We start from the raw sequence: 22426 nt of genomic DNA on the forward strand, positions 1-22426 counted from the left end.
AGAATCATGAGAAAGACAAATTTTGATCCAAGTAGATATTTTTGGCCATCCACCTATTCCACTTGGACCCCCACCACTGTCTCTTTCAGTTTTTCAATTTCCTTAATTTTAGCACATTTTACTATTTTTGGCAGTTTTTTGGGTTGTGAACTTCAAAGCTGTTTTGAGGCCCTGAACGACAGTTTTTGGGAAAAACAGGGCCAGCAAAGCTCTTTGACCCATGCCCATTAGAAATTTGTAGTACTCGGGTAGATATTTTGAACAAGGTATTGTGCATGTCAAACAAAGATTGATTGCAAAAGTTACGACCCCAAGAAGTTGATGTATTAATTTACCCAAACGGGACCCATAGTTTTGGCACTTCATCTCCTAGGGTTAGATTTTTGGATGTTTATGGTTTTCCACTATTTCTCAACAATAAATATGCCTTGGAGCCTCATTCAACAAAGTTCAAAGGCATGTAGCTATCACATCTCTTCTCAGAGATAAGCTACCATCGCTCGAGCTAGTTTATTTCCATTCTGTATGTAAGCATATTTCATTTATTTGATATTAATGAGATGAAGTTTTATTTCTTCTTCATCTTTTTGTTCATGTTTATATCTATATTTTGTTATATTCCTGCATAAGTATGGATCAAATTTACTCATCTAAGAAATGATCTTATTGCATTTATTTACAGAGATCAAAGAGATGGTGATAGGTGGTGCTACCTTCGGTATTCTGTACAACTTATTTCCTAAAGTAATAATAACATTTTGAGGCCTAGACTCATACATAGCATGACACTTCCACAAGTATGGTTGGCCTAATAAAACATCACAAACTTTAATAGGAGCAACATCACACAATACCTCATTTGTGAAGGCCTTGATGTTGCAAGGGAGGTGACATTGTTGGCTGACACGCAAATCTCGTCCTTAGTGGATCTACCCAATGGTGTACTACTGTGGGTGTGGTGTTGTCTCTAGTCCCATCTACTTCATGACCTCTACTAAAATGAGGTTATTTTGGCTCCCGTTTTTTACAATGTGTTATGCTCTTAACCTGCAAGACGATACAAGAATACCAAATATGTGCAGAAATATACCCAGAACATAGAACAGTGAGAAATAACAACAGGTATTTTATTATTTAGAAAGCAATGTTCACTTGCCTCTTCGAGGGGGCAACCTCCAATAGAGCAGAGGTCGATTACAAAATAAGACACGATGCTCCTCGCAAGGAGTCTCTATCCTTTATATATGACTCATACATGAAATACCATGGAGCAATACCATGGCTTTTATTGATACCATCTATCTAATACCATGGCCCATTTGCAACTAACTGTGGTCCCGTCATTAAATGCTGGTTAACCACTTACAATTATTAATATGGGCTTTATTGACTATTTACTTAACTATAACTATGACTCGATCCTACTACATAAATAAGGGGGTTAGGGTGGGACCCTAACATGCCCTCCCCCATAAGAATAGCCTTGTCCTCAAGGCTGAAGCTACGAAAACTGCTAAAGAATCGTGGTTGGTTCCCAGGTTGCATCTTCTGGAGAGGTGTCTTTCCACTTGACGAGGACTTCCTTGATCATGTGGCCATGCAGGTGCCGTTCTCGTGTGTCTAGGACCTGTTTAGGTTGGAGCCAAATTGACCCTTCTTCATCCAATTTAGGTAGACTGGTTTGAATTCTGCAATTGTTCCCAATCACTTTCTTGAGGCATGAGACATGGAAAACTGGATGGATTTTTGCAGTGGGTGGCAAAGCTAGCTTGTAGGCCACTTCTCCAATGCGCTGAATTACTTGATACGGTCTGTAGAATTTTGAAGATAGTTTCTAACAACCCTTGTCTTTAGGTGATGTTTGCTTATATGGTTGCAACCTCAAAAATACCTGATCCCCTTCTTGAAATTGGCGTTTTGAGCGATGCTGATCTACCTGTTGCTTCATGCGGTTTTGAGCTTGATGAAGATTCTCTCTAAGATGGGCAAGCATGGTTGTGTGGTTCTGTAGGAGTTGATCCACTGCTTGTACCTTTGAGCACTCCTTGATATAATAAGTAGGGGAAGGAGGGAGTTGACCATAAACTGCTTCATAGGGAGTCACTTTGGTGGTGGCACGACAGTTGGTGTTATACCACCATTCAGCTAGAGGTAACCATTGTACCCAAAGATGTTGCTTTTCTGAAGTGAAACACCTAAGGTAGGTTTCTAGACATTTGTTGACTGCTTCAGTTTGACCATTTGTTTGTGGATGATAGGAAGTACTGAGTTTTAGTTGGGTACCTTGTAGCCTGAAGAGTTCCTGCCAAAAATTACTGGTGAAGATCGGGTCACGATCAGACACAATAGAAATGGGCATGCAATGCAATTTGAAGATTTGATCCATGAAAGCTTGAGCGACCAAAGTCGGTGTAAAAGGGTGGGGTAGGGCGCAAAAATGAGCATACTTAGAAAGTCGGTCCACAACCACCATGATGACTGACTTGTTTCCTAACTTTGGAAGACCTGTAATGAAATCCATAGAAACCTCCGTCCATATTGGTGCCGAGATGGGAAATGGTTGTAATGTTCCTGGTTATTTGACTGTCTCCCCTTTGTGGCACTGACAAACATCGCATTCCACTACAAAATTAAGAATGTCCTTTTTCATGCCTGTCCAAAAAAATGATCTTCTAGTGCGAGCATATGTCTTCTGAAAGCCTGAATGTCCTGCTATGGGGGATGAGTGCAACTCTGCCAAGATGTGGCTTTTGAGGGTGGATGTTGGTGATATTACGACTCCGTCCTTGTAGCGAAGAATCTCATCCTGCCACGAGTGGCCCTTGGTGGAATTTAGATCCGCCTGCATTTGATTAATGAGTTGGGAGAGCCAGGGATGTGAAAACCATTCCTTGCGAGCCCCTTCAATCCATTCTAGAATGGGAAGGGAAATTGCGAGCAGGGTACTTTCCTCCTAAAATTTGCGAGATAATGCATCTGCTACAATATTTTCTTGCACTTTCTTGTAAATGATCTCATAATCATATCTCAGCATTTTGGCGAGCCATTTGTTTTGTTATGGTGAGGATAGGCATTGCTCCAAAAAATGTTTAAGACTGTGATGGTCTGTGTGGATTTGGAAACGTCGCCCCAATAAGTAAGGTCACTAGGTATCTACTACATGTAAGATGGCCATCATTTCCTTCTCATAGGTATATTGTCCTAGATTCTTCCCACTTAGTTGTTGGCTTGTGAAGGCCAAGGGTCGACCTTCCTCCATTAAGACCGCCCCAATACCCGTACCCGAAGCATCACATTCAATGACAAAAGATTTTGGGAATTCGGGTAGTGCTAAGACTGGAGTGCAACACATGGCATTTGTGGGAGCTGTAAAGGCCTGTTGTGCTTCATCATTCCAGAGGAATGAATTTTTCTTGAGGAGTTGAGTGAGGGGCTTCGCAATGCGACCATAATTGCGAAAAAATTTGCGATAGTAGCCCGTGAGACCCAAAAATCCTCTCAGACTCTTTAAGGTCTTAGGTTGAGGCTAATCCTGCATTTCATAGATCTTTTTGGGGTCCACCCTAACACCTTCACACCCCACAATGTGGCCCAAATACTCAACTTCTTCCATGCCAAAAGAACACTTGGACATCTTAACAAATAATTTATGCTTGCGGAGTAGTTGCAAGAACAGATCTACATGCTGAAGATGTGTGGCCCAAGTGAAACTGTAGATGAGGATGTCATCGAAGAAAACAAGGACAAATTTTCTGAGATATGGTTTGAGGAGGTGGTTCATAAGGCTCTGAAAAGTAGATGGGGCATTACAAAGACCGAATGGCATGACCAGGAACTCATAATGGCCTTCATGAGTTCTGAAAGCAGTCTTCGGAATGTCTACTTCTTTCATGTGAATTTGGTGGTAGCCTAAGCGAAGATCCAGCTTAGTGAAGAATTGAGCCCCATTTAGTTCATCCAGCAAATCATCAACAACTGGGATGGGAAATTTATCTTTGACTGTCAACTTATTGAGGGCCCTAAATTCTAGACACATACGCCATTCCCCATCTTTCTTGAGCACCATAACCACTGGTGATGAATAAGGACTAATGCTGGGACGAATGACACCTACTTCCAAAAGTTCCTTGATTATTTTTTCTATTTCATTCTTTTGGGCGAACGGATATCTATATGGGTGCACATTTGGTGGTTGGGCCGCTGGGACCAAAGTGATACTATGATCATGTTCCCCTCTCAAGGGTGGAAGCTCATGAGGCTTGTCAAAGACTGGTAGATGGTTATTTAAAATCTGTTGCATCTCAGGATGAATCGGAAGAGAATTGGGTTCGACGGCCTGGATGGCATTAAATTGAGCTATAACTCCATGATGGCCCTTTTTAAACAATTTTTCCATCCTATCTGAGCTGATGATAAAGGGAGCTCCCACCTGGAGTTCGCGGAGGGTATGTGTGTAGTTGTTCTGCTTAAAGCTCATATATAACTCCTGGAAATCCACTGTGATTGGCCCAAGTGTGCGAAGCCATTCAACACCGAGGACAATGTCGCACCCTCCCATGTGTATGGCAAACATGTGGGTCTTCAATTGATAATCCCCCATTTGAAGTTTGACATTTTCACAGCAGCCGTCACATTTCATTGTTCCCCCATCCGCAATTTGGACTTGGAAGTTAGAAACTACTTGTACAAAACAATGCACTACTTCTGCGACTCTTTGATGGATAAAATTATGTGTACTTCCACTATCAATCAAGACTACTACTGGGTGATGCTTAATAAAACCTCTGATTTTGAGAGTTTGAGGTGAAGAAATCCCTGCCAAAGCATGTAGTGAAATAACTGGTTCATCAGGGACATTGTCCTTCTAGTTGTCCTCTTCTTCCTCCTTAGGTTCCTCAAGTGGTGGGGCTTCCTTCGATGAGCTGTGATCAATAGCATCAATTTGAAAGAATTTGGGCTCCTTGCATTTATGACCAGGGGAGTATTTTTCATAACAGTAGTAACCTAATCCCTTCTTTCTTCTTTCTGCCATTTCTACAGGTGACACCTTTTGAACCTTAAGGGTTTGGGTAGTGTTGTGAGCCTGTGGGGGGCGACCCTTGGAGGTGAAATTTGGGCGATTGGACTGGGCCGCTAACACACGTTCAACTTTACGAGCTACCTTGCAAGACTCCGACCATGTGGGAGGGTGGTGCAGTCGGACGTGAGCTTGTATGGCCTCTTTAAGACCATTGATAAAAAATTCCGTGTAGAACTCATCTTGGAGACCCATAGTGCGAAAAGCTAAGGCTTCAAAGGCTGTAATATATTCATCCATTGTCCCAGTCTGTCGGAGCTTAGTGAGACGACCCAAAAAAGCAGAGTCATGGTCAAAGCGCTCTATAAGAGCTTTTTTGAAGGTGTCCCAAGTCAAGGGCCTTCCATTGCAATGTTGACGCCATTGCCACCATTGCCATCTTTCATTGTCCAAGTACATGCTCCCCACCATAAGCTAAGTTTCATTATCCAAGATGTAATTCAGATTGAAATATTACTCCATTTGTGCTATCCATGCTGTCGGGTGAGAACCATCAAATTTATGCATATCCATCTTGGGTGGTCGCAGACGGGATTGTTGGTGGGTGCCCCAGAGGTGAAGAGAGTGGCTAGACTCACCCTCACTGTGTTCATTGCCAATATATGCCTCCTCGTGGGCTTCCGCCTTGCCCTTAGAGAGTGTGTTAGTTATTGTCACTAGCTGGTCTTGGATGTCGTTCAAGGATTGTTCAAGTTTGTCGATCTTCTCATTGGCCATAGCTTGAGCTCTAGTTTCTACCATGCACTGATCCAATGTACTTGAAATTTGGGACCGCCTGAATTTTTTTTGGGACTAACAATTGAATGGTACCACCTTGCTCAGCTCGTCGTCCTAACTCTTATGGGCTAGGTCACCAATAAGCGCCCTGGGGGGTCTCAGTAGCCCAATCTCCGTAATGTCAATGCTGCCAAAAGTCCTGCGAAAATCATGCCCCGGTATAGGAACCCACACAACTACTCAGATCTGGATGGTAAATCTGGTGGATCTGAGAGATCTGAATGGCTGATCGGATAGATCTGAGCGGCAAAACAGATTTCCACTGCGGATCTGATGGATCTAATAGATCTGAATGGCTGTTCTATTAAATCTGAATTGCGGGACTGATTTCTGCTGTTGTTGCAAAACCCCACTTGCGAGATCTGATCTGGCAGAGATTATGCATGATCCAGAGATAGAAAAGGGAAACTATGGTCTCGAGGAGTGTCAGGTGCTACAGATCGCAATATACATAAGGGCCTGACAATAGTACTCGGCCCAATTTTTCAGGTCACTAACCAAGGAGGATCAATTGTACCCTTAGCCGTACAACCCAACTACCCTATCGTACGGGAGAGCAATCTCTCCGAGTGCTGTTCTCAGTGTACTGTAGCAGCAAGATGGCCGACGGTTTATCTATGGTAAGGTTTCAAGGGAGCTAGGGGGCTTCCGATATACCAGAGGGTACTTGGAAGACAGTCCATACGCGGTTCTGTCTAATGCGCTACTACTCGAAGGGGTACCCACAGGGGTTACAAGGGAGTCCAACAAGCGTGACCACCTCTTTTATTTCCTGCATGCATGCCTCCCCAACTTCGCAGGTTTATGTGCTCAATGACAGATCCCGTGGTTTAAAGACGCCGGAACACGTCTCTAGCCAAAAAAACAAAAAATTGCTAAAAAAAGGGAGATCCCACCGGCCTTGGAAAGCGCTCTAATACCACTTGTTATGCTCTTAACCCGCAAGACGATACAAAAGTACCAAATATGCACAGAAATATACCCAGAACATAGAACAGTGAGAAATAACAACAGGTATTTTATTATTTAGAAAGCAATGTTCACTTGCCTCTTCGAGGGGGCAACCTCCAATAGAGTAGAGCTCGATTACAAAATAAGGCACGATGCTCCTCGCAGGGTGTCTCTATCCTTTATATATGACTCATACATGTAATACCATGGAGCAATACCATGGTTCTTATTAATACCATCTATCTAATAACATGGCCCATTTGCAACTAACTATGGTCCCGTCATTAAATGTGGGTTAACCACTTACAATTATTAATATGGGCTTTATTGACTCTTTACTTAACTATAACTATGACTCGTTCCTACTACATAAATAAGGGGGTTAGGGTGGGACCCTAACACAATGAATTGCAATATGGAACCCTTCACCCACATTTGTGATTGGAAGAGGTGCCCCCCTACTCTAGATCTTCGGGTTCAATCTTCTGGATATTGGTGGTGGCAACAGTGGCATTGGTCTCTGCATCAATAATCTGCTTCCCTTATCCATTCCCCTTATCGGGTTCTGACTCGGAATTATAATATGCATTTGATTAAAAAGCTTTCATCTCGGCCACTAGCGACTACTTGGCTCAACACTCACTCGTATTGTGAGTGAGGCCCTTATGGAACTCACACCACTTTCCCATTTCTTTCTTTGTCTTTGTGGTGTTGTTATTTTCTTGAGACTTCGATGAGTTGTCCTGGGTCACCCCTCCTTAGCTTTGTCCTTTGTTTTGCGGTTTGGGGGTGCCCTTCCCTTGCTTCGGATTCACAGTTCCAAAGTCTCGCTTCCTTTGTTTAAACTTCTACCTAATCTTAAAAGCATATCGATATGCGACACCAAGCGAGGAGATTTTCAAGAACTCTATTTCATCTTTGATGTACTTATGTAGACAATCATGGTACATGAGTACCAAATGTCACTCAAAATCCTTGATACCCAGCTTTGTGTGAAGGGAATGAAAAACATTTGTGAACTTCGACATATCTTAGTCCCTTCCCTACTGCATACGCAGTGTCACGTTATGCTATTACTTAATGGATTTATTTTGTTTAACTTGAAATTTATCTTTTGGATAATTTTTTCAACTTGTCTCCATAGTTTTCCAAAACAACTCATTTGTGATATATCTGAATACTATAATACTCTATACTTTTCTATGTTTAACTAAGGTTTTAAACACACAATTGATACATGATAATAAAAAAAAAAAATAACAAGCTTACGAATATGTTCCATGGTTCATGTATGTCGAGTCTTTATAAATATTTCTAATATCAACGGTATTTCTATAAGAATTTAGTCTAGAGTATATATGACTATATAATTTTAGGTTATAATATATTTCTTTTGTTTTAAGTATAAATACCTCATTTATTCTAAATTTTCTTAGTTATCATTAATAATTTCTCATTTACAAAACTTAGCCAAAGTCAAACTTAGTATTTTTATAAGTATACTTCGCGTAGATAGGATAGTTATAAGATACATGTACCAATAATTTCTACAACTACTCCCTATGTGTTTTACTTGACGAAATAATATTGTAATGAAACAACCTATCTTCACTCTATTCAACTTATTGTCTTTTGCATAATTTTTTCTACATTGAAACACACATGTACCCATGCTTTACCTACTATCAACATTTACATGCATTATTGATAAAATAATATTTATTTACTCCTACATGCTTACATAACCTTTTCCTTTCTCTATTCTTTACATAATATAATAATTTATTATTCATGATGTCACACTTCTATAGTAAACATCATTGATAAGAATACAACACTAATAAAAAAATTTCTTACTTATCCAGATAATATTGAACACTTGAAAATATAATATCAACCAGCACATTCCTCGTAACCAATGAACTGCAACTATGTCAATTCCCATTGAGTCTTATGCTTCTCTACTACAAGAAAATTATCGTTAGCTTTATGATATTATTCCTCCTTTCTCCATAGCCAGACTCCAACAACGTCTTGCTATTTAAATGTTTGACCTGTGCTTTCTTGTCTCCAATATATTTCATGGGAACTCATATCTTTTTTCACCTCAACATTTCCTTTCTCTCCTACAATATATCGCATCTTTTGCCAACCAAACATAACAACTCTCTCTAATTATATCATATCTTTTGCCCAACCAAACATAACAACTCTCTCTAATTATATCGCATCTTTTGCCCAACCAAACATAACAACTCTCTCTCTAATTATATTGTCTCTTAGTGATCGTCATTTATCTTGAAATCTTGAAGAATCATGGAAGTCACTTGAAATCTTAAGAAATCATGGAAATCACAATTGTTACAACTTTCACCTTAATATTTCTTAAAAAAAAAAATAGTGACCATAACATAGAATTCATAGTATCTTACATGATCCAAACTATTTTCTTAAAAAAATATATGTTATTTTAATTTTTACGCCGTAAGGCGTTCCCTCTGAGATGAACTTTCCTGTGGTCTTTGCTGTCATCGTTATCCTCCGTCTGATTTGATGTTAGACGATTCGAATAATTGCTACCGTTGGATCAAATATCCGGTTTCCACCCAGCGCTTGCCATACTCAAGGATTGGGGTCAAGGATTGGGGTGAAGGTGGAGCGTTATGGCCGCTTTAATGGGGGCTTTAAATTTCCGCTGCTAGAATTGTGTTTTGGACTGGTTTCTTGTTTAAGCGTTGGGGTTTCTGTTGTTTTTGGGAAAATTCGGGCTGAAATGATCGGTTTCTCTGAAGAATGACTATACATTTTGATGAAAGACGAAGAGGAAAAGCTCATCTGGAATGCATTGGATCCGTTATCAGCTAAATGGCACAGCTTGCCACCTATGTCGGCTTTTATATATGAGGAGGAATTCAATCAAGCTACGGGATGGAGTTTATGGAATGCTGAATATTGATATGAATTGTCATGCTTCTCAGTGTGTGCCTATTTATTTGTTGGAAATGGCCCCTCCCAGACTGAGGGGAGCTCTCAATATTGGCTTCACACTATTCCTAGGAACTGGGATCCTTGCGGCGAATCTGGTAAACTATTTCGCTGCCAAGATCCAGAATTGGGGGTGGCGTCTCTCTCTGGGGCTGGTAGCTGTCCCAGCATTGATAATGTTGACAGGTTCCTTCACCCTACCCGACACCCCCAACAGTCTAATTGAAAGGGGGCAAATGGAGAAAGCCAGGGCTGTGCTCGTGAGGATCCGCGGGACGCCAGACGTGCAGGAGGAGTTGCAGGACTTAATAGAAGCCAGCGACATTTCCAAGAAAGTGAAGCATCCCTTCCGCAACATTGCCAAAAGGAAATACAGGCCTCATCTGGTCATGGCTCTGGCCATTCCCTTTTTTCAGCAGCTCGCGGGTTTCAACATCGTCGCGTTTTATGCTCCACTCATCTTCAAGGCCATAGGATTTGGGTCAAAGGCTTCTCCCTTGGCTGCAGTTATTCTTGGAGTGATGAATTTGGTTTCCATCATAATCTCCATTTTCATCGTTGACAAGGTAGGACGGAGGGCCCTGTTCCTCGAGGGTGGACTGCAGATGATCATCTGCCAGGTATGTTGCCTCCATTCCATTTGGTTTCCATTTAAGTTCCCCCTCCATATATATCTGAAGTTGGTTGGTTTGCAACAGGTTTCTTTTTCCCTTTTTTATGAATAATAGATTCAGAACTGAGATTCATCTATTCTGAAAAGTATAATATTTCTTATTTAAATGCAAGGAAGTCGAGATAAAATCTCTGAAATCATTCCATTATTAGTTTTGGTGATCTTGATATTGAATATATCCCCATGTCTAATATACTTTTTCTTTTTCTTTTTTTCCCTATTGGCATACTCAATAATTTACTCAGATTTTCATTCCAATTGAGCGATTCTGTCTTCCTGGTACTGTATCAATATAACATCTCATACAATTTGTTGTTAACATCCTTTTTTATTTTTTTCATAATCAAGGACCTCATTCTCTGCCTAGATTTTAGTTGTTAAGGTTCTCTGACTTAGTCACCCTCTGTTTGTATTTTACAGTGTCATTGTTTAACTGTTGAAGCTGATAACATCGTTAGAATTGACCAACTATATATTTCTACATAAAAAGACTCTGACTTAGTCATCCTCTGTTTGTATTTTACAGTTTGATTGTTCAACTGTTGATGGTGATAACTCAGTTAGAATTGACCAATTATATACTTTTATATAAATAGACTCTGATTTAGTCATCGTTTGTTTGTCTTCTACAGTTTGATTGTTTGATTGTTTATGCTGTTAACTCAGTTAGAATTGATCAATTAAATATTTTTGTACAAAAAGATTCTGTAACCAAGGAACTAATTATTTTTTAATGATTTCGGCATAAAATAATATCATTTTATGACCATGATCTTGCCACAATCTGTTTGTCCTTTACAGAATCATCCAATTATATATTTTTATATAGAAAGATTAAGTAAAAAAATATTTTTTTATAATTATGCCGTAAGGCATTCCCTCTTAGATGAACTTTCCTGTGGTCTTTGCTGTCATCGTTATCGTCCGTCTGATTTGATGTTAGACGATTCGAATAATTGCTACCGTTAAGATCAAATATCCAGTTTCCACCCAGCGCTTGCCATACTCAAGGATTGAGGTGAAGGTGGAGCGTTATGGCCGCTTTAATGGGGGCTTTAAATTTCCGCTGGGCTTTAAATTTCCGCTGCTAGAATTGTGTTTTGGATTGGTTTCTTGTTTAAGCGTTGGGGTTTCTGTTGTTTTTGGGAAAATTCGGGCTGAAATGATCGGTTTCTTTGAAGAATGACTATATATTTTACCAATATTTTTCAAAATATTTTACCAGTGTTTATCAATGTAAAAACTAGATGAAAAACTTAAACTTTAGAGTTTCTGTCTCTGTTATTGAGATGTTATTTTAAGAAAAGTATCGAGTATTACCTGAGCTCCAACAGCAGTAGCTTCTAACTGCACTGAAATTCCCATGTCGTAAGATAATTCTGAATCAGGATTAAATGCAAATTTTCTCCCATTTTTGGAGTTTTCTATGACATGTTTCAAAACCGAAGCATACATTATATGCTCTGAAAAGCAGTCCTCCTCTGTAGTATCCCAGGGCTTTTCATGGCTCTGCATTGTCAAATGAAGCATCTTCAAAACAGTGTCAGAATTCTCAATACAAGTTGCACCACGGCTTGAGCAAAACATGTAAGTGCCAACAACTCTATAAGGGCTTCTCTGTGTGATCTTGTCCGACCACTTTTGAGAATCAAACACATAACTTGGAGTATACTGCAGGACATTATTAAGAAGAATCCGACAAGCGTCTTGAATAGAAGAATATGGGACTTTACCATCCCAATAGGGAAAAATAGCAGTCAAAGGCGCATAAATTGCCTCTGAGATGAACTTTCCTATGGTCTTTGCTGTCATCGTTATCGTCCGTCTGATTTGATGTTAGACGATTCGAATAATTGCTACCGTTGGATCAAATATCCAGTTTCCACCCAGTGCTTGCCATAGTCAAGGATTGGGCTCAAGGATTGGGGAGAAGGTGGAGCGTTATGGCCGCTTTAATGGGGGCTATAAATTTCCGCTGCTAGAATTGTGTTTTGGACTGGTTTCTTGTTTAAACGTTGGGGTTTCTGTTGTTTTGGGGAAAATTCGGGCTGAAATGATCGGTTTCTCTGAAGAACGACTATACATTTTGATGAAAGACGAAGAGGAAAAGCTCATATGGAATGCATTGGATCCGTTATCAGCTAAATGGCACAGCTTGCCACCTATGCCGGCTTTTATATATGAGGAGGAATTCAATCAAGCTACGGGATGGAGTTTATGGAATGCTGAATATTGATATGAATTGTCATGCTTCTCAGTGTGTGCCTATTTATTTGTCGGAAATGGCCCCTCCTAGACTGAGGGGAGCTCTCAATATTGGCTTCACACTATTCCTAGGAACTGGGATCCTTGCTGCGAATCTGGTAAACTATTTCGCTGCCAAGATCCAGAATTGGGGGTGGCGTCTCTCTCTGGGGCTTGTAGCTGTCCCAACATTGATAATGTTGACAGGTTCCTTCACCCTACCCGACACCCCCAACAGTCTAACTGAAAGGGGGAAAATGGAGAAAGCCAGGGCTGTGCTGGTGAGGATCCGCGGGACTCCAGACATGCAGGAGGAGTTGCAAGACTTAATAGAAGCCAGCGACATTTCCAAGAAAGTGAAGCATCCCTTCCGCAACATTGCCAAAAGGAAATACAGGCCTCATCTGGTCACGGCTCTGGCTATTCCCTGTTTTCAGCAGCTCGCGGGTTTCAACATCGTCGCGTTTTATGCTCCACTCATCTTCAAGACCATAGGATTTGGGTCACAGGCTTCTCTCTTGGCTGCAGCTATTCTTGGAGTGATGAGTTTGGTTTCCATCGTAGTCTCCATTTTTTTGTTGACAGGTTAGGACGGAGGGCCCTGTTCCTCGAGGGTGGACTACAGATGATCATCTGCCAGGTAAGTTGCGTCCATTCCATTTGGTTTCCATTTAAGTTCCCCCTCCATATATATCTGAAGTTGGTTGGTTTGCAACAGGTTTCTTTTTCCCTTTTTTATGAATAATAGATTCAGAACTGAGATTCATCTATACTGAAAAGTATAATATTTCTTATTTAAATGCAAGGAAGTCGAGATAAAATCTCTGAAATCATTCCATTATTAGTTTTGGTGATCTTGATATTGAATATATCCCCATGTCTAATATACTTTTTCTTTTTCCTTTTTTCCCTATTGGCATACTCAATAATTTACTCAGATTTTCATTCCAATTGAGCGATTCTGTCTTCCTGGTACTGTATCAATATAACATCTCATTCAATTCGTTGTTAACATCCTTTTTTATTTTTTTCATAATCAAGGACCTCATTCTCTGCCTAGATTTTAGCTGTTAAGGTTCTCTGACTTAGTCATCCTCTGTTTGTATTTTACAGTGTCATTGTTTAACTGTTGAAGCTGATAACATCGTTAGAATTGACCAACTATATATTTCTACATAAAAATACTCTGACTTAGTCATCCTCTATTTTTATTTTACAGTTTGATTGTTTAACTGTTGATGGTGATAACTCAGTTAGAATTGACCAATTATATACTTTTATATAAATAGACTCGGACTTAGTCATCCTTTGTTTGTCTTCTACAGTTTGATTGTTTGACTGTTTATGCTGATAACTCAGTTAGAATTGATCAATTAAATATTTTTGTACAAAAAGATTCTGTAACAACGGAACTAATTATTTTTTAATGATTTCGGCATAAAATAATATCATTTTATGACCACGATCTTGCCACAATCTGTTTGTCCTTTACAGAATGATTGTTTGACTGTTCATGCCGATAACTTAGTTAGAATCGACCAATTATATATTTTTATATAGAAAGATTAGGTAAAAAAATTATTTTTTTATAATTACGCCGTAAGGCGTTCCCTCTTAGATGAACTTTCCTGTGGTCTTTGCTGTCATCGTTATCGTCCGTCTGATTTGATGTTAGACGATTCGAATAATTGCTACCGTTAGGATCAAATATCCAGTTTCCACCCAGCGCTTGCCATACTCAAGGATTGAGGTGAAGGTGGAGCGTTATGGCCGCTTTAATGGGGGCTTTAAATTTCCGCTGGGCTTTAAATTTCCGCTGCTAGAATTGTGTTTTGGACTGGTTTCTTGTTTAAGCGTTGTGGTTTCTGTTGTTTTTGGGAAAATTCGGGCTGAAATGATCGGTTTCTTTGAAGAATGACTATATATTTTACCAATATTTTTCAAAATATTTTACCAGTGTTTATCAATGTAAAAACTAGATGAAAAACTTAAACATTAGAGTTTCTGTCTCTGTTATTTATATGTTATTTTAAGAAAAGTATCGAGTATTACCTGAGCTCCAACAACAGTAGCTTCTAACTGCACTGAAATTCCCATGTCGTAAGATAATTCTGAATCAGGATTAAATGCAAATTTTCTCCCATTTTTGGAGTTTTCTATGACATGTTTCAAAACTGAAGCATACATTATATGCTCTGAAAAGCAGTCCTCCTCTGTAGTATCCCAGGGCTTTTCATGGCTCTGCATTGTCAAATGAAGCATCTTCAAAACGGTGTCAGAATTCTCAATACAAGCTGCACCACGGCTTGAGCAGAACATGTAAGTGCCAACAAGTCTATAAGGGCTTCTCTGTGTGATCCTGTCCGACCACTTTTGAGAATCAAACACATAGCTTGGAGTATACTGCAGGAAATTATTAAGAAGAATCCGACAAGCGTCTTGAATAGAAGAATATGGGACTTTACCATCCCAATAGGGAAAAATAGCAGTCAAAGGCGCATAAATTGCCTCTGAGATGAACTTTCCTGTGGTCTTTGCTGTCATCGTTATCGTCCGTCTGATTTGATGTTAGACGATTCGAATAATTGCTACCGTTGGATCAAATATCCGGTTTCCACCCATCGCTTGCCATACTCAAGGATTGGGGTCAAGGATTGGGGTGAAGGTGGACCGTTATGGCTGCTTTAATGAGGGCTTTAAATTTCCGCTGGCCTTTAAATTTCTGCTGCTAGAATTGTGTTTTGGACTGGTTTCTTGTTTAAGCGTTGGGGTTTCTGTTGTTTTTGGGAAAATTCGGGCTGAAATGATCAGTTTGTCTGAAGAATGACTATACATTTTGATGAAAGACGAAGAGGAAAAGCTCATCTGGAATGCATTGGATCCGTTATCAGCTAAAAGGCACAGCTTGCCACCTATGCCGGCTTTTATATATGAGGAGGAATTCAATCAAGCTACGGGATGGAGTTTATGGAATGCTGAATATTGATATGAATTTTCATGCTTCTCAGTGTGTGCCTATTTATTTGTCGGAAATGGCCCCTCCCAGACTGAGGGGAGCTCTCAATATTGGCTTCACACTATTCCTAGGAACTGGGATCCTTGCTGCGAATCTGGTAAACTATTTCGCTGCTAAGATCCAGAATTGGGGGTGGCGTCTCTCTCTGGGGCTGGTAGCTGTCCCAGCATTGATAATGTTGACACGTTCCTTCACCCTACCCGACACCCCCAACAGTCTAATTGAAAGGGGGAAAATGGAGAAAACCAGAGCTGTGCTGGTGAGGATCCGCAGGACGCCAGACGTGCAGGAGGAGTTGCAGGACTTCATAGAAGCCAGCGACATTTCCAAGAAAGTGAAGCATCCCTTCCGCAACATTGCCAAAAGGAAATACAGGCCTCATCTGGTCATGGCTCTGGCCATTCCCTGTTTTCAACAGCTCGCGCGTTTCAACATCGTCGCATTTTATGCTCCACTCATCTTCAAGACCATAGGATTTGGGTCACAGGCTTCTCTCTTGGCTGCAGCTATTCTTGGAGTGATGAGTTTGGTTTCCATCGTAGTCTCCTCGAGGGTAGACTACAGATGACCATCTACCAGGTAAGTTGCATCTATTCCATTTGGTTTCCATTTAAGTTCCCCCTCCATATATATCTGAAGTTGGTTGGTTTGCAACAGGTTTCTTTTTCCCTTTTTTATGAATAATAGATTCAGAACTGAGATTCATCTATACTGAAAATTATAATATTTCTTATTTAAATGCAAGGAAGTCGAGATAAAATCTCTGAAATCATTCCATTATTAGTTTTGGTGATCTTGATATTGAATATATCCCCATGTCTAATATACTTTTTCTTTTTCCTTTTTTCCCTATTGGCATACTCAATAATTTACTCAGATTTTCATTCCAATTGAGTGATTGTGTCTTCCTGTTACTGTATCATTATAACATCTCATACAATTCGTTGTTAACATCCTTTTTTATTCTTTTCATAATCAAGGACCTCATTCTCTGCCTAGATTTTAGCTGTTAAGGTTCTTTGACTTAGTCATCCTCTGTTTGTATTTTACAGTGTCATTGTTTAACTGTTGAAGCTGATAACATCGTTAGAATTGACCAACTATATATTTCTACATAAAAAGACTCTGACTTAGTCATCCTCTGTTTGTATTTTACAGTTTGATTGTTTAACTGTTGATGGTGATAACTCAGTTAGAATTGACCAATTATATACTTTTATATAAATAGACTCGGACTTAGTCATCCTTTGTTTGTCTTCTACAGTTTGATTGTTTGACTGTTTATGCTGTTAACTCAGTTAGAATTGATCAATTAAATATTTTTGTACAAAAAGATTCTGTAACAACGGAACTAATTATTTTTTAATGATTTCGGCATAAAATAATATCATCTTATGACCATGATCTTGCCACAATCTGTTTGTCCTTTACAGAATGATTGTTTGACTGTTCATGACGATAACTTAGTTAGAATCGACCAATTATATATTTTTATATAGAAAGATTAGGTAAAAATATTATTTTTTTATAATTACGCCGTAAGGCGTTTCCTCTTAGATGAACTTTCCTGTGGTCTTTGCTGTCATCGTTATCGTCCGTCTGATTTGATGTTAGACGATTCGAATAATTGCTACCGTTAGGATCAAATATCCAGTTTCCACCCAGCGCTTGCCATACTCAAGGATTGAGGTGAAGGTGGAGCGTTATGGCCGCTTTAATGGGGGCTTTAAATTTCCGCTGGGCTTTAAATTTCCGCTGCTAGAATTGTGTTTTGGACTGGTTTCTTGTTTAAGCGTTGGGGTTTCTGTTGTTTTTGGGAAAATTCGGGCTGAAATGATCGGTTTCTTTGAAGAATGACTATATATTTTACCAATATTTTTCAGAATATTTTACCAGTGTTTATCAATGTAAAAACTAGATGAAAAACTTAAACATTAGAGTTTCAATCTCTGTTATTTAGATGTTATTTTAAGAAAAGTATCGAGTATTACCTGAGCTCCAACAGCAGTAGCTTCTAACTGCACTAAAATTCCCATGTCGTAAGATAATTCTGAATCAGGATTAAATGCAAATTTTCTCCCATTTTTGGAGTTTTCTATGACATGTTTCAAAACCGAAGCATACATTATATGCTCTGAAAAGAAGTCCTCCTCTGTAGTATCCCAGCGCTTTTCATGGCTCTACATTGTCAAATGAAGCTTTTAAAAAATGGTGTCCGAATTCTCAATACAAGTTGCACCACGGCTTGAGCAGAACATGTAAGTGCCAACAAATCTATAAGGGCTTCTCTGTGTGATCCTGTCCGACCACTTTTGAGAATCAAACACATAGCTTGGAGTATACTGCAGGACATTATTAAGAAGAATCCGACACGCGTCTTGAATAGAAGAATATGGGACTTTACCATCCCAATAGGGAAAAATAGCAGTCAAAGGCACATAAATTGCCTCTGAGATGAACTTTCCTGTGGTCTTTGCTGTCATCGTTATCGACAATCTGATTTGATGTTAGACGATTCAAATAATTGCTACCATTGGATCAAATATCCGGTTTCCACCCAGCGCTTGCCATACTCAAGGATTGGGGTCAAGGATTGGGGTGAAGGTGGACCGTTATGGCCACTTTAATGGGGGCTTTAAATTTCCGCTGGCCTTTAAATTTCCGCTGCTAGAATTGTGTTTTGGACTGGTTTCTTGTTTAAGCGTTGGGGTTTCTGTTGTTTTTGGGAAAATTCGGGTTGAAATGATTGGTTTCTCTGAAGAATGACTATAAATTTTGATGAAAGACGAAGAGGAAAAGCTCATCTGGAATGCATTGGATCCGTTATCAGCTAAATGGCACAGCTTGCCACCTATGCCGGCTTTTATATATGAGGAGGAATTCAATCAAGCTACGGGATGGAGTTTATGGAATGCTGAATATTGATATGAATTGTCATGCTTCTCAGTGTGTGCCTATTTATTTGTCGGAAATGGCCCCTCCCAGACTGAGGGGAGCTCTCAATATTGGCTTCACACTATTCCTAGGAACTGGGATCCTTGCTGCGAATCTGGTAAACTATTTCACTGCCAAGATCCAGAATTGGGGGTGGCGTCTCTCTCTGGGGCTGGTAGCTGTCCCAGCATTGATAATGTTGACAGGTTCCTTCACCCTACCCGACACCCCCAACAGTCTAATTGAAAGGGGGCAAATGGAGAAAGCCAGGGCTGTGCTGGTGAGGATCCGCGGGACGCCAGACGTGCAGGAGGAGTTGCAGGACTTAATAGAAGCCAACGACATTTCCAAGAAAGTGAAGCATCCCTTCCTCAACATTGCCAAAAGGAAATACAGGCCTCATCTTCTCATGGCTCTTGCCATTCCCTGTTTTCAGCAGCTCGCGGGTTTCAACATCGTCGCGTTTTATGCTCCACTCATCTTCAAGACCATAGGATTTGGGTCACAGGCTTCTCTCTTGGCTGCAGCTATTCTTGGAGTGATGAGTTTGGTTTCCATCGTAGTCTCCATTTTTATTGTTGACAGGTTAGGACGGAGGGCCCTGTTCCTCGAGGGTGGACTACAGATGATCATCTGCCAGGTAAGTTGCGTCCATTCCATTTGGTTGCCATTTAAGTTCCCCCTCCATATATATCTGAAGTTGGTTGGTTTGCAACAGGTTTCTTTTTCCCTTTTTTATGAATAATAGATTCAGAACTGAGATTCATCTATACTGAAAAGTATAATATTTCTTATTTAAATGCAAGGAAGTCGAGATAAAATCTCTGAAATCATTCCATTATTAGTTTTGGTGATCTTGATATTGAATATATCCCCATGTCTAATATACTTTTTCTTTTTCTTTTTTTCCCTATTGGCATACTCAATAATTTACTCAGATTTTCATTCCAATTGAGCGATTCTGTCTTCCTGGTACTGTATCAATATAACATCTCATACAATTCGTTGTTAACATCCTTTTTTATTTTTTTCATAATCAAGGACCTCATTCTCTGCCTAGATTTTAGCTGTTAAGGTTCTCTGACTTAGTCATCCTCTGTTTGTATTTTACAGTGTCATTGTTTAACTGTTGAAGCTGATAACATCGTTAGAATTGACCAACTATATATTTCTACATAAAAAGACTCTGACTTAGTCATCCTCTGTTTGTATTTTACAGTTTGATTGTTTAACTGTTGATGGTGATAACTCAGTTAGAATTGACCAATTATATACTTTTATATAAATAGACTCGGACTTAGTCATCCTTTGTTTGTCTTCTACAGTTTGATTGTTTGACTGTTTATGCTGTTAACTCAGTTAGAATTGATCAATTAAATATTTTTGTACAAAAAGATTCTGTAACAAAGGAACTAATTATTTTTTAATGATTTCGGCATAAAATAATATCATTTTATGACCATGATCTTGCCACAATCTGTTTGTCCTTTACAGAATGATTGTTTGACTGTTCATGCCGATAACTTAGTTAGAATCGACCAATTATATATTTTTATATAGAAAGATTAGGTAAAAAAATTATTTTTTTATAATTACGCCGTAAGGCGTTCCCTCTTAGATGAACTTTCCTGTGGTCTTTGCTGTCATCGTTATCGTCCGTCTGATTTGATGTTAGAAGATTCGAATAATTGCTACCGTTAGGATCAAATATCCAGTTTCCACCCAGCGCTTGCCATACTCAAGGATTGAGGTGAAGGTGGAGCGTTATGGCCGCTTTAATGGGGGCTTTAAATTTCCTCTGGGCTTTAAATTTCCGATGCTAGAATTGTGTTTTGGACTGGTTTCTTGTTTAAGCGTTGGGGTTTCTATTGTTTTTGGGAAAATTCGGGCTGAAATGATCGGTTTCTTTGAAGAATGACTATATATTTTACCAATATTTTTCAAAATGTTTTACCAGTGTTTATCAATGTAAAAACTAGATGAAAAACTTAAACATTAGAGTTTCTGTCTCTGTTATTTAGATGTTATTTTAAGAAAAGTATCAAGTATTACCTGAGCTCCAACAGCACTAGCTTCTAACTGCACTGAAATTCCCATGTCGTAAGATAATTCTGAATCAGGATTAAATGCAAATTTTCTCCCATTTTTGGAGTTTTCTATGACATGTTTCAAAACCGAAGCATACATTATATGCTCTGAAAAGCAGTCCTCCTCTGTAGTATCCCAGGGCTTTTCATGGCTCTGCATTGTCAAATGAAGCATCTTCAAAACGGTGTCAGAATTCTCAATACAAGCTGCACCACGGCTTGAGCAGAACATGTAAGTGCCAACAGGTCTATAAGGGCTTCTCTGTGTGATCCTGTCCGACCACTTTTGAGAATCAAACACATAGCTTGGAGTATACTGCAGGACATTATTAAGAAGAATCCGACAAGCGTCTTGAATAGAAGAATATGGGACTTTACCATCCCAATAGGGAAAAATAGCAGTCAAAGGCGCATAAATTGCCTCAATCGGTGCAAGGAGCATCCGAGGAACAATGTCATGCTTGGAAACCACATGACAAAAGTTGCCTCCCCAATTCTCACGGCCAACTGCTTCCACAAGTCTTTCATCTCCGACCAGAGGGCAACCAAATGTGATACAAAAGGAAGAGATTTGCCTTATCCTCTCTTCCAGGAACCACAGTGTAGCCAAGGTTGCAACTGCCCCTCCCAAGGAATGACCCACAAATATAATGGATTTGAGTTTTCTTTGGCTGGAGTCAGTGGAAGCCTGTAACTGATCGATCTGGAATACATCAACACAATGTTACTTTTCCCTTTGAATTTCAATAATTTCATCTATAATAACAGAAGTAAACCCTGTTGTTGTGAAATCGAGTTTACTTTTGACAGGTGCATTTAGATAAATCACTTTACCTTTGCTTGGAAATCTGTTTTCTCCATAATATTCAGGAACAACTTAAGAGCTCCCTGATGGACTTGGGCTGGTTTATCATCGTAACCCTTGAGGCAATCCGAGAATACCTGGTTGTTTGTTTCTATAGTCCCCTCTCCATCGATGAAACTTTCAATTCTGAGAAATGATGGGAAGGCAACATATGTAACGCCTCCATGCTCCTTCAGACTAAAACTCTCTGAATTATTTGCACGACCTGACTCTTCCCAAGCATTCAACGGTATTTCGCATGAAGCCAGAAAAGCTGCAGTCTCCTGACCAACAGTCAACCTGCAACAACAAATGAGTAAATTAGCACCTTAAGGGAAACCGAGTATGGATCCCTCAAAATTTGGAATTTTGTGCATACAATTTTGCACATTTTTATGAATCAGGAGATAGGGATGCCTTCATTATCTGAGATGAAGATCAAAAAATGTGACAATGAAAAACACTATATAAGATTACATATATAACCCGGGCTTCTAAACAGGATAACTGAGGTGTCTATCACACTGAAACCACTTAGCTTGCCAATTACTGCAGATCAAGAACCAGATTATTGCATCTGCCATTACTGGACAGGAATAACTCACAATACTAATACCAAAGTTGTCCTCCCCTGCCTACACCTCAGGAAGATTAATACCCATACTATTCAAGGGGAAAGCCTCCTAAAGCTTAGTGGGGAAATGATGGACCTAGAGCCTGCAATAGATGAATGGGTAATTTTACAATGAAAAAACACTATATAAGATTAAATATATAAACTGAGCTTCTAAACAGGATAGCTGAGGTGTCTATCACACTGAAATCACTTAGCTTGCCA

The 22426-nt window shown here is 39.5% G+C and overlaps 2 protein-coding genes and 3 pseudogenes across 2 annotated transcripts; 4 read left to right on the forward strand and 1 right to left on the reverse strand.

Moving 5' to 3' along the window:
* Positions 1-9705: 9705 nt before the first annotated feature.
* Positions 9706-11649, forward strand: LOC149241587 (sugar carrier protein C-like). Its single transcript, XM_089370588.1, has 2 exons — positions 9706-10410; positions 11407-11649. Exons 1-2 carry the CDS (start codon positions 9706-9708, stop codon positions 11647-11649), a joined length of 948 nt encoding a protein of 315 aa, XP_089226714.1.
* Positions 11650-12643: 994 nt separating this feature from the next.
* On the forward strand, positions 12644-14625 carry LOC149241588 (sugar carrier protein C-like; annotated as a pseudogene).
* Positions 14626-15739: 1114 nt separating this feature from the next.
* LOC149241589 (sugar carrier protein C pseudogene) lies at positions 15740-16291 on the forward strand (annotated as a pseudogene).
* A 2298-nt stretch (positions 16292-18589) lies between these two features.
* On the forward strand, positions 18590-20078 carry LOC149241590 (sugar carrier protein C pseudogene; annotated as a pseudogene).
* Positions 19600-22172, reverse strand: LOC149241591 (protein EDS1-like). Its single transcript, XM_089370590.1, has 4 exons — positions 22153-22172; positions 21579-21888; positions 20710-21447; positions 19600-19632 (listed from the first exon to the last, which is right to left on the reverse strand). The coding sequence occupies exons 1-4, from the start codon at positions 22170-22172 to the stop codon at positions 19600-19602; spliced, it is 1101 nt and encodes a 366-aa protein (XP_089226716.1).
* Between the last annotated feature and the right edge of the window lie 254 nt (positions 22173-22426).

The sequence above is a fragment of the Pinus tabuliformis genome, chromosome 8 (assembly GCF_031772625.1).
Source record: "Pinus tabuliformis cultivar Carrire ecotype Pingquan chromosome 8, CPIR1, whole genome shotgun sequence".
In the NCBI taxonomy this organism is placed as follows: domain Eukaryota; kingdom Viridiplantae; phylum Streptophyta; class Pinopsida; order Pinales; family Pinaceae; genus Pinus; species Pinus tabuliformis.

Excerpts from the sequence above, each read along its gene's own strand:
- LOC149241591 (XM_089370590.1), bottom strand. The coding sequence starts at position 22,172 with ATGGCAGATGCAATAATCTG. Across the intron at positions 21,448-21,578 it reads AAACAGATTTCCAAGCAAAG|ATCGATCAGTTACAGGCTTC; the intron begins GTAAAGTGATTT and ends GATGTATTCCAG. Across the intron at positions 19,633-20,709 it reads CTAGTGCTGTTGGAGCTCAG|TACCAGGAAGACAGAATCGC; the intron begins GTAATACTTGAT and ends ATATTGATACAG.
- LOC149241587 (XM_089370588.1), top strand. The coding sequence starts at position 9,706 with ATGAGGAGGAATTCAATCAAGCTACGGGATGGAGTTTATGGAATGCTG. Across the intron at positions 10,411-11,406 it reads TGCAGATGATCATCTGCCAG|ACGATTCGAATAATTGCTAC; the intron begins GTATGTTGCCTC and ends ATTTGATGTTAG.